This window comes from Hippocampus guttulatus, chromosome 5, assembly GCF_054856545.1.
Source record: "Hippocampus guttulatus isolate MCC_2025c chromosome 5, RoL_Hgut_1.0, whole genome shotgun sequence".
Lineage (NCBI taxonomy): Eukaryota > Metazoa > Chordata > Actinopteri > Syngnathiformes > Syngnathidae > Hippocampus > Hippocampus guttulatus.
In genome coordinates, this window is record NC_141265.1 from 8,661,481 (window position 1) to 8,674,686 (window position 13,206).

Genomic DNA, 13,206 nt, shown 5'->3' on the forward strand with positions numbered 1-13,206 from the left:
TGCCCCCTATTGATGAGTCGCCACTGCTTCTTTGATTATCAAATACTGAAAATAGTGTAATTCAAGGGACACAATCTTTGACAGAAAAGATTACCTCATGCTCTGATATTCCGTCAATGATCTCGGAGACTTCGTGTTCGCTGCGAGCTGCAGAAGAGCTCAATCCACCTCCTCGCTGCCCAACGCGGCTACAAATTCAAATCACGCAAAACATCTTCCACTATTGGAGTTCTTGGAGTAATAATTGCACATAACCAACATCGAGAATAAGTCAGTTGGAGTCACTGGGATAGAATATGTGACGCTCACCTCTGAATTCGTTCCTGCATCTCTCTCTGCTTACGAATCTCTGGGAACTGTTTCTCATAGTACTCCCGCACCTTGCTTTCCTTGGCTCGGCGCCGAGGATTGTTTTCAATGCGCTCAACCTTCTTCTCCCAGGCTTCCATCAGTTGGTCGTAACGCTGGCAGAATTTCTGCTCCTATATTGTCACACAAAAAGGCAGGCATTTTATTTTTGCATACTAAACTGATTCTAGTATAACATTGTTATGTGTTGTATATATTTTGTGTTCCACACAACACCCATAAAAGTAAATCACACGCAAACAGACATTGAAGGAGAGAGATAGAGTAAAAGGAACCACAACCCTCTGGCCCCAAAGCCCACATCCTTACACTGATGCTCTGATGAGGAGTTTTCTCATTTCCAAATTGTTGATCTCTTTCTACAATCTCTCTCACTCTCACTCTCTAAAGATTCGAGCTGGCTATACAACAGAGCACACCCCATTGATCCCTACTTCTACTTAAAGCTGTATGCAAGTTGGCTCTGTCTCACTCAGACATAAAACCAAATAACAGAAATTCAACAGATTAATTTCCAACTTTAAAAAAAAAAAAAAACACACACACACGAATGGTTGGATAGATATTATTTCTTTATAAAACCCTAATCATCCACCAGAGCACAAAGTATCCTGAAACAGATCTCCCTGTGTGCGCTATCGTCAGCCTAAAATGGCCACTCAATCTAAGGAGCTGCTGACCTAATTTCACACTAGTCATCCCTCAGTGGCTGAGTCCCAGCAGGGTCAAAAAATACTGAGTTCTCTATACATACCCATTGCTTACGAGCATGATTTCTTCTCTTGAAGTATAAGATGAGTTTTTTCCTCATCGCCTGGTTTCTAAGAAGGATGAAAAAAAAACTGGTATTAGGAAAACGGTGATGCAGAGGATTAAAAGCAAAACATAATAATAGTAGTCCCCCCCTACACACACACACATTGTCACTTGATTTCTTACTAAATTTGTAGGATTTGGATTACCCTACAACACAAAAAAAGATACACAAACAACTATCTATTTTTTTCAAACGAATGAAATGTGTCTTGCAGTTCTTCAAACAAAGGTCAGGCACAGTAATCTCCTTAGGCAGTCGCTCAGTTTGGATCTTTCTTTGCTGCAAGACAGTTTTATTCCTGACACTTAATCTGCCAGTTGTAAAGTCACACTCCCATCTGATTAATGTAATCTTATTCTACGCTAGTCAATTTAACTGAGCAGTGGCGTTACAGGCAAGGAATAGGGACTACAAAGAGGGTTACTAGTGATATATAAGTTTTATGTCGCAACTGCAAGATGACAATATACGATGCTGAAAAAATAAGCACAGAGGACAATCTCTCCATTTCCCAACATGTTATCTGCAATACAACTGGTAAAATTCCAAAGCCCATACCCAAAACACAAACACATACAAGCAAATACGATGGCAAATTCATCTAGGAACAGGAACAGACAAAGAACGCTGCCTTAATCTTGCATTAGGACTTAAAATGCGGCAATATACTTCACAGGAATCACACAGAACAGATCAGGGGTGCCCGACCGTTTTTGACCAAAATATTTTTCAAGCAACTAACATCCATCAATCAACCATTTTTTTGTTGACGGGTGGGTGGGTGTTTATTCTTCCGCTATGGGTGGCGGATATGTTTAACCTGTGGACTTTTACTTTTGCAGCATCCACCGAACTCGGGGAGCAAACCTGTGCCACCATCATGTCTCAGGTTTGGGAGTGCAGAGCTTTGACCAGTGAGCTAAAATTCCATGCTGGTTGTGCATCACATCCATATTATAAAGGACAGTAAGAAATGGCTTAAGTTTTAATAACATGCATGCACACACAAACAAAAAACATTCCCCTAAGCCTCTTTCGGGTGGGAGCAGTTTGTGGGATGCCAGTCGAATGCGATTGACTGGTTGGGTACTCCTATAGTATTCTAATAATTGCTTTGAGGGAATATTACAAACAGTATAGATAACATGTAATTTATCCATCCATTCATCCATTATCTGATCCACTCTCACAAGAGTCGCGGGCGTGCTGGAGCCTATCCCAGCTGGTGTAAACCCTGAACTGGATGCCAGCCAATCACAGGGCACACACAGACAAACAACTATTTACGCTCACAATCACACCTCGGCACAATTTAGAGCGTTCAATCAACCACGAATGTGTTTGGGATGTTGGAGGAAACCGGACTACCTTGAGAAAACCCACGCAGGGAGAATATGCAATCTCCACACAGGAAGGCCGGGGCCAGAAATCGAAACTCAGACCTCTGCACAGTGAGGCGGACGTGCTAACCAGTTGAACACTATGCCGCCCATGTAAATTATTAATTTTATTTGTACAATAGGACAAGTCAGACACAAACATCCAACAAAAAAAAGCGCAGTTGGCAGTGGTCTACAGCAGAGATGCCTGCACTTTTTCACCATGTGAAGTTCTTTTTTAAATTGGCCAAATCCAAATTATCTACATTATTTATTCATCTAAAAATATCCTTAAAATGTGTGTGTGTGTGTGTGTGTATATATATATATATATATATATATATATATACACACACACACACACGAACGCACACACACACAAAATATACTTGAGTGTACCTTGCATGAACCATAGTGCACAGTATAACTAGTGTACATTTGTTTGTCCTTACTTTACTCCAAGGGTGTCCAAACACGGTCCTCAAGGGCCAACTTCCTGCCTGTTTTCCATCACTCCCTGCTATAACACACCTGATTCAAATTATCAGACTCGTTATCTTGCTTCCTCAGAGCTTGATGATCAGATGATCCTTTGAATCACGTGTGTTTCAGCAGGAAGCGATGGAAAAAAGGCAGGACATTGGCCCATGAGGACCGAGTTTCGACACTCCCGCTTTACTCTAAGCTTGAGCTAAATGGAATCAGGCAGGAATGGAGTCCGGACAAAAGTTGTTGATTGCAAGACATGTGCTGTTTCGCTCTTAACTCGATAGTCACAAGCCTCCATCGTATCGCCTCCATGGCTACGAATAAAATACACTTTTTAACAAGTATCGTTCTCACAAAGGGAGTAATGAGTATGAGGAGTAATTAACAGAGGGAAAACCAGAGAAGCGATGCTAATTGCTAAACTAACGGAATGTCGTTGTGACGGACCAGAATTAAAACTGCTTGGGTGACTGAATACACGTCACATAGGTCTCGCTGGAACCATGTTCCAGTGGCGCGTATCCAACCTTGAACAGCAAAATAGGAGACAGGAATAGAGTTCTGGCGTTTGGTACGTCAGCTGGGAGGAGTGGCTTATAGACGAAAAGTATATCCTGATTGAGAATAAGCCAATCAAGAACGGATTGGATATAGTACCTGGATATTGAACGCATTTTATATTACTAATGTGATTTGTTTTCACAATACAGCCCTGAGTTTTGATTTTTTGTGAGATTTTTTTTGAAAGCCTACACGTTACTTTACTGTACATGAAGTGCTATTTTCCTTGCTTTTAATCCATTTTATTTTGAGAAAATGAGATATACGGTATATGAAACGTATGTCGAGCCCTGCACAGTTTTCAACCATTTCTTGTATCTTGTAAAAGCAATTTACTGGCTCAGTCTGAACATGTTTAACAAGCGTTAACAGACTATGCACACAATAAATGAGATGGCCGGAACGATCATTTCTAAATCTGGTTTATATCTTGTCTTGGAAAGAGCACTTCATATTTAGCTGAATGCAGGCCCCGAGTGTTCCATTTGGAGCACCATGAAAATTCCCGCTGGGCTGCCAGAGACCGTGAGTGAGTCAAGTACAGCATCTTTATACCTCTTCATACTCTGTAATAATTTATTCCTTTTCTGCATTTTAATGATAAACTATTGAATTGATTTGAATCCAAATTTGAAACAAAGTTGCTCTTAAAATAGAGAAACTGATTTTTACAGTCAATTTCCACCACAATCATTACTGTCACACCATAGCAAACAACCAACATGGCTGCATTGTTCGTCATACCATCCACAGTTATGGTTTCATAAAATTAAATCCAGACATACCCAGAATCTTGCTCAACACATTCATAACACGAGCAGGAGCAAAACTAAAGTGAGCTGGTCTGAGCCATTAAACTCCAGGGCTGAAAATTGGTCCCACTCCCACCGTGACTAACGCAATGTCAATTTGAATATGTTAAAAAGAAGAGGTCAAGTACTCACCATTTCAATTAAAGGATACCAGATTTGTGCATTTTTATTATAATTTGTATTATCATTTTGGGATGAAAAGGCAGATGCACAAGTGTTAACTTACATTTTGATGTTCTCATGGTACTGCTTGGTATCAGAAGGCTGATTGTACAGTGGCTGAAAGAAAATAGAACAGTTTCACAGTGTTCAGTTCTGCAGCAACATGGAAGCACCAGAATAAACTAGGATCGATTTGTTTCTGTGCCACAGACATATTTGAGACTTAATAATCAACAAAAAGAAGGGACAAAGCAATACGGTAATTATTGAAAGTAACCGAGTTCGAATGCTATTTCATCATTGAGAGCCAAATTCACAATCTGTGCAAGATGGATGCAGATGGATGTTTTGACAGCTGACAATACAGTATGTAAGAGTAACAGTCTGTTAGGGGGAAAAAAGTACAATTCCTAAACAGGAACAAGCAATATTCTTTTTCTTTTCAAATATGTCACAGAAAAGATCTTATGGATTTGATTTTGATTTTCTTTGCCTAATGAAGCGTGAACTGCTCAACCGCTTGTGCCCTGATTGTTAGGAATGATGCAATTCAATTACATTTTCTTACGTCACTTATTTAAAAATGAAAATCAAAAGACAAAGAAAAAAAAAAAGGAAGATAATAATATGGAAACGGGAATATGACAAATAGAACTCACCAGTTCTACCCTTGGTCCAAGTCCCTCCAGTATCCTGTGTGCCTCTTCTGCTTTTTTCTGGTAACAGAACACAACCAGAAGTACTAGATTAGCCGACTGCTTGCACCTCAGTCATCACCATGACAACACAGTGAGCACGCTCACATGAACGCTTAGACTCCAGTAGAGCCGGCCGGGTGACTGGGATGCATTGATGGAGAGATGGATACATTGACTATTATTAGGGCTTTTAGCCCAAGCGGGGCCATAGTTCTTTGCCTTAGCCCATCACAACTCTTGACAGGCAAGAAAAAACAAACAAAGGCAGCAAGCGGGGGTGGCTTGCTTTTAAAAGGGCTTTGTTGTTCTCATGGAGACATCAGATGAATGATATCAATATTAAGAAACACTACTCACAAAACGAGAGACATTTGGCTTTCAGGTGAAATTAATGGAAAATGTAAAAGGTTCATGCTACAGTTATATCATATCATGAAAGTAGGACATTTAAGTAAAAGTTGTCGTCTTGGTCTCGTGATGTCAAAATGTGAACAGCATGTTGAGGATACTTGTTTAAACACCAGCTCTAATTGAAACAGGACATTTATTGGTTGATTCAAGAACCAAATGCCTGTTGTGGATCTTGCTGTTAAGCTCCTTGTGGGAGAACAGCAACTTGTGCAAAAAGTACTGAAAAAATAAACGGTTGGACATGTGCATTCAAAAGCTCAGAGAATGTTACATTAACTTCACCTGCAACGGTTTGTAATGCATTTGAGGCTTGTCCTGAAAGCCAAATATCCTTTATGTTTTGTGAGTAGTATACAACTACCGCAAATAAGTCTTCAACAAGAAATGCTTGCATGTTAGCCCCTATTATACTGCGTGTAAAAGCCAGAAATCTTCTTTCCATTTCCGGGTTTGTGCTTTCAGTGCCGCTCTTGTCATTTCTGTCTAATGGGAGCACCGATCGTCACAGGCGTAGATGTGATTACGGAATATAGTTCACATGAATTAGCCGCTACAGGTGTTGGAAGAATCCCTTAATATACAGGGTGGGTGTGAGCTGTGGCTCATTTGCATGTGACATGCCAGTAGGAAGTGGAGGGGGCGGGGGGGTGGAAAGTGTTATAGAGGTCAAAACACAGAGTAACTGTTACACCCTCCATCGTCCCAAATAAGTCTTAAGCAATCTATGAAGTGCAGTGATTTCACCGAGTGCTGCATGAGAGCACTGAAGTCATGTAGACACTCTCTATACTGGGATGTGAATTCGTAAACGCTTCTGAGAGCACTGTCACAGTAATCTGGGAGTCATACATATTGCTTTATATGTTAAAATAAGATATCCTTTATTTGTCCCTCACTGGAGAAATTTACAGTCTACAACAGCAACAGGTGATATGATGATATAAGTGGTTGAATACATGCTTTTACATAAACTGACATAGCCTGGTGTTGTGATTTAAGCCTAGTCGCTCTTCCCAAATCTTGCTAGGGTGAAAAAATGATAAGCACGCTAAATAAACACGACTATTCACAAAACTTAGCATCTATTCAACAACCAAAACTCAACTCTAAATATAACTTGAAAGAACATACAAAAAAGAAATTTGTGCGCACATTGGTCTCTTTGGGTAAGTTTGGTGCCATGTATGCATGGACCTTTATATTAAGATGAAAAAGAGGAGAAGAAAGTAACGATTTAACTTAACAAACCTCGTTATTCCTGTATTAGGAAGAATATCGACCTTTGAGTATTGCTATTATACGTATCTGTATGTGATACTACAGCATTTTAGTGTGAATATTCCTTATTTAAAGTTATTAAAGTTATTCATTATTTGAACACCTGGAATGCGATGCTAATTTTCTATTAGGCTATCAATGGGTGTTTACATTATCTTTAGCATTAGCGCTGGCAAGGTTTCTAAAACAAAGTATGACTTGTATTGAAAGGGATACTTGCTGTATGTTTATGATATCCTTTATTTGTCCCACACTGGGGGAAATTTACAGTCTACAGCAGCAAAATTGTGAGTCGACAGAAGAAGAAAAACAACAATCTCTGGCTGAAGGAGCTACCCAGTGCTGTCAGGGCGGGCTGGAGGGGGTGGGAAGGCATCAGTTTTGCGGCAGTACAAAGTTCATATTTTGTGTATTATTAATTTGATAACTCCATTAATGTTCATGTACATTTAACTTGAAAAACACAAAAACAGCAACCTACAGTGTCAATATCTCCTTTAAATTTAGTCATGTAATGGTTGGCCAGATAGCATTTATGAAAGACTTTAAAAGTTATTTCTTTCACTCAAAACATGATGAAAATGTTGTAGAATCCAAAGGTTACACACCACACTTTTACCTTCATTGTAGATTCAAACTAAAATTTATTCCATAAGATATTTCAAATTATTATTGGCATCATAAGCAACGAGATCTTCTAAACAGGAAGCTAAAAAAAATTCCTGGCTCCTGTCTAGAATAAGGTTGAGGGAAAATTAACCTTTCATGTGTATAAAGTGCATAAATTAAAGGGAAGGTGCAGCCACTAGGTGGACTGAGAGCACAGAGATTCACATGAGTATGCCATACAATGACTTACCACTGACAAAAAATCATTTTTGACATGTAAACTGTCCTCCTTTTGTCAAAACTAAATCAAGTAGAATGGTTGAATTCATATATTCTTACTGCCTCTTGATTTAGATGGAGAGACTGATTTTTCATTTCATCACTATCTGACTCAGGCTGGTGTTCACGATATATCCGATGACCACTAAAATGAATTTAAGACAGCACATGGAAACACTTTACTCTAAAACCGAAAGAAGAAAAATGGTTGTTTAAAAAAAAAAAATCATGTTTGTTGTAATTTTACTTTTTAGGGGAAAATTTGTTAAATGGAGATATTATGAAAAAGACAACCATTACTGATGTTCATGTGAGTAAAATAAAAAGTTCATTATACATTATATAAAATTGTACATTAATGGTTTGCTATTTCTAATGTGAAAACATCCCCTTTGAACAAACGCAAAGTGTTCATTGATGGGAAAGACCAGGAGGCACTGCCGTGCTGGACTATAAGGAGTGCATAAGGACATTCTGCCTCTGTCGGTGAAATGTAGTTTCGTATATGACTTGAGAAAAAGAAAATGTTACAACAATAAAATAAATGTGAATAGTTCACAGAACAAGTGTTTGGTTCAAACTGTGTGTGTGTGTGTGTGTGTGTGTGTGTGTGTGTGTGTGTGTGTGTGTGTGTGTGTGTGTGCGTGTGCGTGTGTGTGTGCGCGCGCGCTTGTTTATTCATGCTTGTGTTTACCAACCATGTTCTGTTTGGATGGCACAATAAGGGATTATTTTTCTATCAAAGAATCATTTCACATCTATTGACCTAATTGCATTATAACAATCCATATTGGTTTGTGTATGCACACCCGCATGCATGGGCAAGTAATGACGGTGTTCATTCCACTGACCCTGTTCTCATCATAGATGATCTGCACCAAGCTGCGGTGCTTTGCCTCGCTGGGTGGAGGGGACATAGGCCGCTCAGGCTCGTGAGGTTTGGCAGCCTCCTCCTCCAGCTGTTGCTGTAACAAACACACAAAAGAGTATGACGCTTAAGAAGTTCAGCAATACAAAAACATCAAGCCTGTCATCTTTCAGGGAGTGAAACATTCTGTTGAGAGTGTCTTTTCCATCAATCTTCATTCAAAACTCTCGAGCAAAAACAGCACTACCTGACATCACAGCACTGTGAGCAATAAACTCTCCAAGGCCTTGTTAATCAAATACTGTAATATCTTGTGAATAACACACACTCACATTATACCCCTTCCACTCCCCGCCTCCAATCTCAAAATTTGTCTTCAATTATTTTCCTTTGTACTCATGTATTATGTGCTCCCCTACTTTGCGGCTATACATGCTCACTTATTATCGGCATACCAATTTGATAGATTGGGATTTCTTGCGCTCAGACAAACACTTTTTGTGTCAAGAGAAGTTCTTTTACCTTGCTAACAGTGTTCGTTGTCAACACTCAAGTCCAAAGATGCATGGATAAATCAAGCCTTTTTGGCCCTGCATGCCTACGGTGATGCTAATCTGAGAGGGTCGAAGTTGTCAGCACATTTCATGCGTGCAGACACCAAGAAAACCAAAAGACCAAAGAGGCCAAAGAGGAACTGGGAGTAACTTTCCACAGTTGAAAATATTTGTGTGGGGGGGGGGGGGATTTTTGTCAAATGTCATATACTGATAGCACACACTTGGTAACTGAACAAAAAAAGGAAACCTCTTTTAAGTGGGTTTTTACTCCATGTCCTTCTGTGTGGAAGAAGTATCCACCTGTCCACACCACACCTCTTCAGACCCGAACACTGTCATAAGCTTTTAAAATAGCAAGTTAACCACAACTGAGGATATAATCAAAACACATGACCCTAACGACGGGCACAATGCGCTGCTCAAAAATGGGGACTGAGCAAAACAAAAAGACACAAGTTGCATTGTGCTTTGCAGCGGGTGTAAAAGAGGACCAAGTGCACTAATACCGTACATTATGTTGGCATGCCTAAGCCGATCATACTGTTTCTCCACTAAACATGGCAGACAGCCAAAAAGAAGACAGAGTGGAAGGGATGTGAGTGCTTTAGCAGTCCCAAAACCTCTGCCATAATCCTACTCCTCCCCTGGGATAAATGTTATTTATAGCTGTATGTATTTTTAACCTTCTCTTCGCCTAAATAAAAAGTGAAGACAGAAGCAGAAAGGAATGCAGCTGTCTGGAAGACTGCATAAACTTGTGGCATTTTGTAAATAAATCAGCAACAAAGCTTGACTACAGAAACAACACCTCAGAAAACTACAGGATAGACATGCCAAGGTTATTGTAGGAAAGAAAAACTATGAAATAACTAAGATATATAAATAAAAAATGTCATTCGTAAAAACAAAAATACTAAAAAAAAAAAAAAAAACCTAACAATAAATATAGTTGTATGTCCTTAGCTTTACTTTCATCATTTTAAGGTTTATTTTAAATGCATTTACTTAGGGCTGTGCAGTAAAAAATTCAAATACAATTTAGATTATTTCACTCCACCATTTTAAAATTGACATCATTGTAAAAACACGACTATTGATACTAATTTTGAGTTGTTCTGAGTTCATTCATGAAGCCCTTTGCCATGTTCCAGTCTCAAAACTAAGTAGCCTGCACCCAATTTTCACTCGAGAGATCTATTGAAATTGTTGATTTAAATATTACAACAGTTCTATGGCAATTTATAAGTGTATCACAAGTAAAATCTATGTTTGTTTATACCAAAACTCCATACTTGAATTGATACATTTGCACCTTGTTTTGTTTTATAAATAACAAATTTTCGAACTTTTGTGGGCGGCACGTGGGTGACTAATTAGCACATAGCCTCACAGGTCCTGAGTTCGATTCCGGCCCCGGCCTTCGTGTGTAGAGTTTGCATGTTCTCCCCGTGCCTGCGTGGGTTTTCTCCGGGTACCCCGGTTTCCTCCCACATTCCAAAAACATGCACAGTAGGTTCATTGGGCACACTAAATTGTCCCTACAGGTGATTGTGAGTCTGAATGATTGTCTACGGGTGCCCTGCGATTGGCTGGCAACCAGTTCAGGGCGTCCCCCACCTACTGCCCGAAGACGTCTGGGAGGGGCCCCAGCATGTCTGCGACCCATGTGGGCATAAGCGGATTAGATAAATGGATGGATGAATGAATACATTTTGTTTGGCTTAAAAGGAACTTTTAATTACAGTGTTTCAAAGAATTTTATTTTAAATGTTTACACATTTTCTTGTTTTGTACCAATAAAAAATAAAAATGATAGTTTGAATTGTTGTGATTTCAGTTGTTACCAAAATAATCGTGATTAATATTTAAGGTTGCATGTGAATGGTCAACGTCAGATACGAGCATACTGTTCCATATGAAACTTACTGCACGTCATTACATTCATGTGCAAACCTGTTTTTTGCGAAGCTTGCAGATCTGCTGTTCCACCATAGTGATCTCCCTGTCAACACGGTCCATGTTCTGGATCAGTTCTTCCTTGGAAAAACGGGCTGGCACCAGATCCAAATCAGGATCCATGTGTACAGGGCTCACGGGGGAGATTGGCTCGAGCTTCCCCATGGCATTTCCACGTTCCTATAAAAAGGAACAGGGTTAAGTGTGAATAAGCATAGAAGTAAAAATAAATATTATAATCATCATCATCATCATCATATTTGTGTTTTTGTACAAAGAGACCTTCAGGATGATGGCATTTGCTTTCTCCTGTGCTCATTTTCATGCATGACAAAATGGATGTTCACATAAAATGTTGGTAAATCACTGTCCCTTTGCGGTTATTTGTCTTTCCAGTCTTCATGTGCACTGTGTCAGAGCTCCCCCCTTTATTTTCTTCACACGTCTGTTATTTGTGCTGCACTTCCCCCTCCAGTCCACCATCACTTGGTGCACTTCAAGGAGTGATTGTATTTGACAGGACTTACATAATGACTTAACACTCTGCATTGCTCAGACAGTAATTACTGGCAACTCTACATATTACAGAAAACATTTTTAGCATTTTACAGATACTTGTGATTCAAGTTCAGACTCTCTGGGTAACTTTGAAACTGGTGTCAGGAATACCACAGAATTGGCAGTTCTACAGTACAGTTTTGATCTATAGTTTCATCCCTAGCCTTTTGGAATTTAGGTCGTCCATTATTTATTAATTACTGTTTCACGGCTCTTTGAGCCTAAGAATATACTATTGTACAGTTTAGATATAATACCAAAAAAACAACAACACAGAATCAGCACAGGCTACTGGAACACTTGACTGCCCAAAGACAGCTGGGATAGGCTCCAGCACGCCCCTCGACCCTCGTAAGGATAAGCGGATCAGATACCGGATGGATGGATGGATGTTTACGATGCTTACATACAACTGTGAAGAGTGAATATGCTCCAAAAAAAACAACAGAAAAAAACTGTGCTAGCTGCTAATTAAAGACAACCCTTTTGGAGTTTTTGGAAAGAAGATAAAAGAAAAAAAATTGGAACTGCTAATTGAAAGGGATCCAGCCTCCCTCTAGCATTAACAATTACATTCATGGTAATGGTGTAAAGGTGAGTTATCTATTTTCAGCAGCACAAAAAAGATTGGGGACAATTAATCTACATTACAGTATGGTAGACATACATCTTCTTTTAGTGGTGGCATGCACTCAGTCATAAGCACGTTATTTGGATTATATTACCTAAAATGGACTTATTTCATACAGAATAACAAAAAAGTCTAATTAGAACGAGAGTGGCCTGCACGTCCTGACCACACACATTTTTAGTGTGCCTTATCTCTTTCAGTGATTCCAATGGTGATTCGACAGAAAAACAAAACATGCTCCATGATTTCTTGGAAGCCTGCGCTCCCAATGTAGCACGCCTCTTTGCTCATGCACAGCGTATGTGCGGTGGATGTGTCAGAAGTCTGGATGGGAAAATACACATTAATACCGGGGTTTTTTTGGACTATAAGGTGCACCTGGAGTCCTTTGATTTTCCTTTAATAGCCTCAAAAATCAATAATGCGCCTTGTAATGCGGTGCTCCCTATGTTTTGATGAATGTTGGCTTTTCAGTTCATCTCCTTTAATTCAAATTCCTTCCTTCAACGTTTGCGTTGTCATTCTTATCTGCAACTAATCACTAGCAGGCGTCTATATGTTTCCATCACACCAGAACTAGGACTATTTCCTGCTTCTGGGTCTAAGAATGATGGCAAATGGTGTCCTACCAACCTAATGCCAACTATTATTTGCAGGGCGTTTCCAATGTTAGCTTGGTATAGAGCTTTGTAGTCTGTGGGACTAAGCGGTAAACATAAATTTAAATTCCTTCCACTTCACTTTTACGATTTAATTTAATTTCTTGTTGGCT

The 13,206-nt window shown here is 39.4% G+C and overlaps 1 protein-coding gene across 3 annotated transcripts in view; it reads right to left on the reverse strand.

The window, feature by feature from the left end:
- ncor2 (nuclear receptor corepressor 2) overlaps window positions 1–13,206 on the reverse strand; it is an 80,125-nt gene that overhangs the window by 40,215 nt on the left and 26,704 nt on the right. For all 3 annotated transcript variants that reach the window (XM_086110589.1, XM_086110588.1, XM_086110590.1), the window contains exons 5-11: window positions 11,243–11,425; window positions 8,716–8,829; window positions 5,249–5,305; window positions 4,654–4,706; window positions 1,124–1,190; window positions 310–482; window positions 95–188 (exon numbers count right to left, since the gene is read on the reverse strand). In XM_086110589.1, coding sequence (XP_085966715.1) covers window positions 95–188; window positions 310–482; window positions 1,124–1,190; window positions 4,654–4,706; window positions 5,249–5,305; window positions 8,716–8,829; window positions 11,243–11,425 — 741 coding nt within the window. The remainder of the gene's footprint in view (window positions 1–94; window positions 189–309; window positions 483–1,123; window positions 1,191–4,653; window positions 4,707–5,248; window positions 5,306–8,715; window positions 8,830–11,242; window positions 11,426–13,206) is intronic.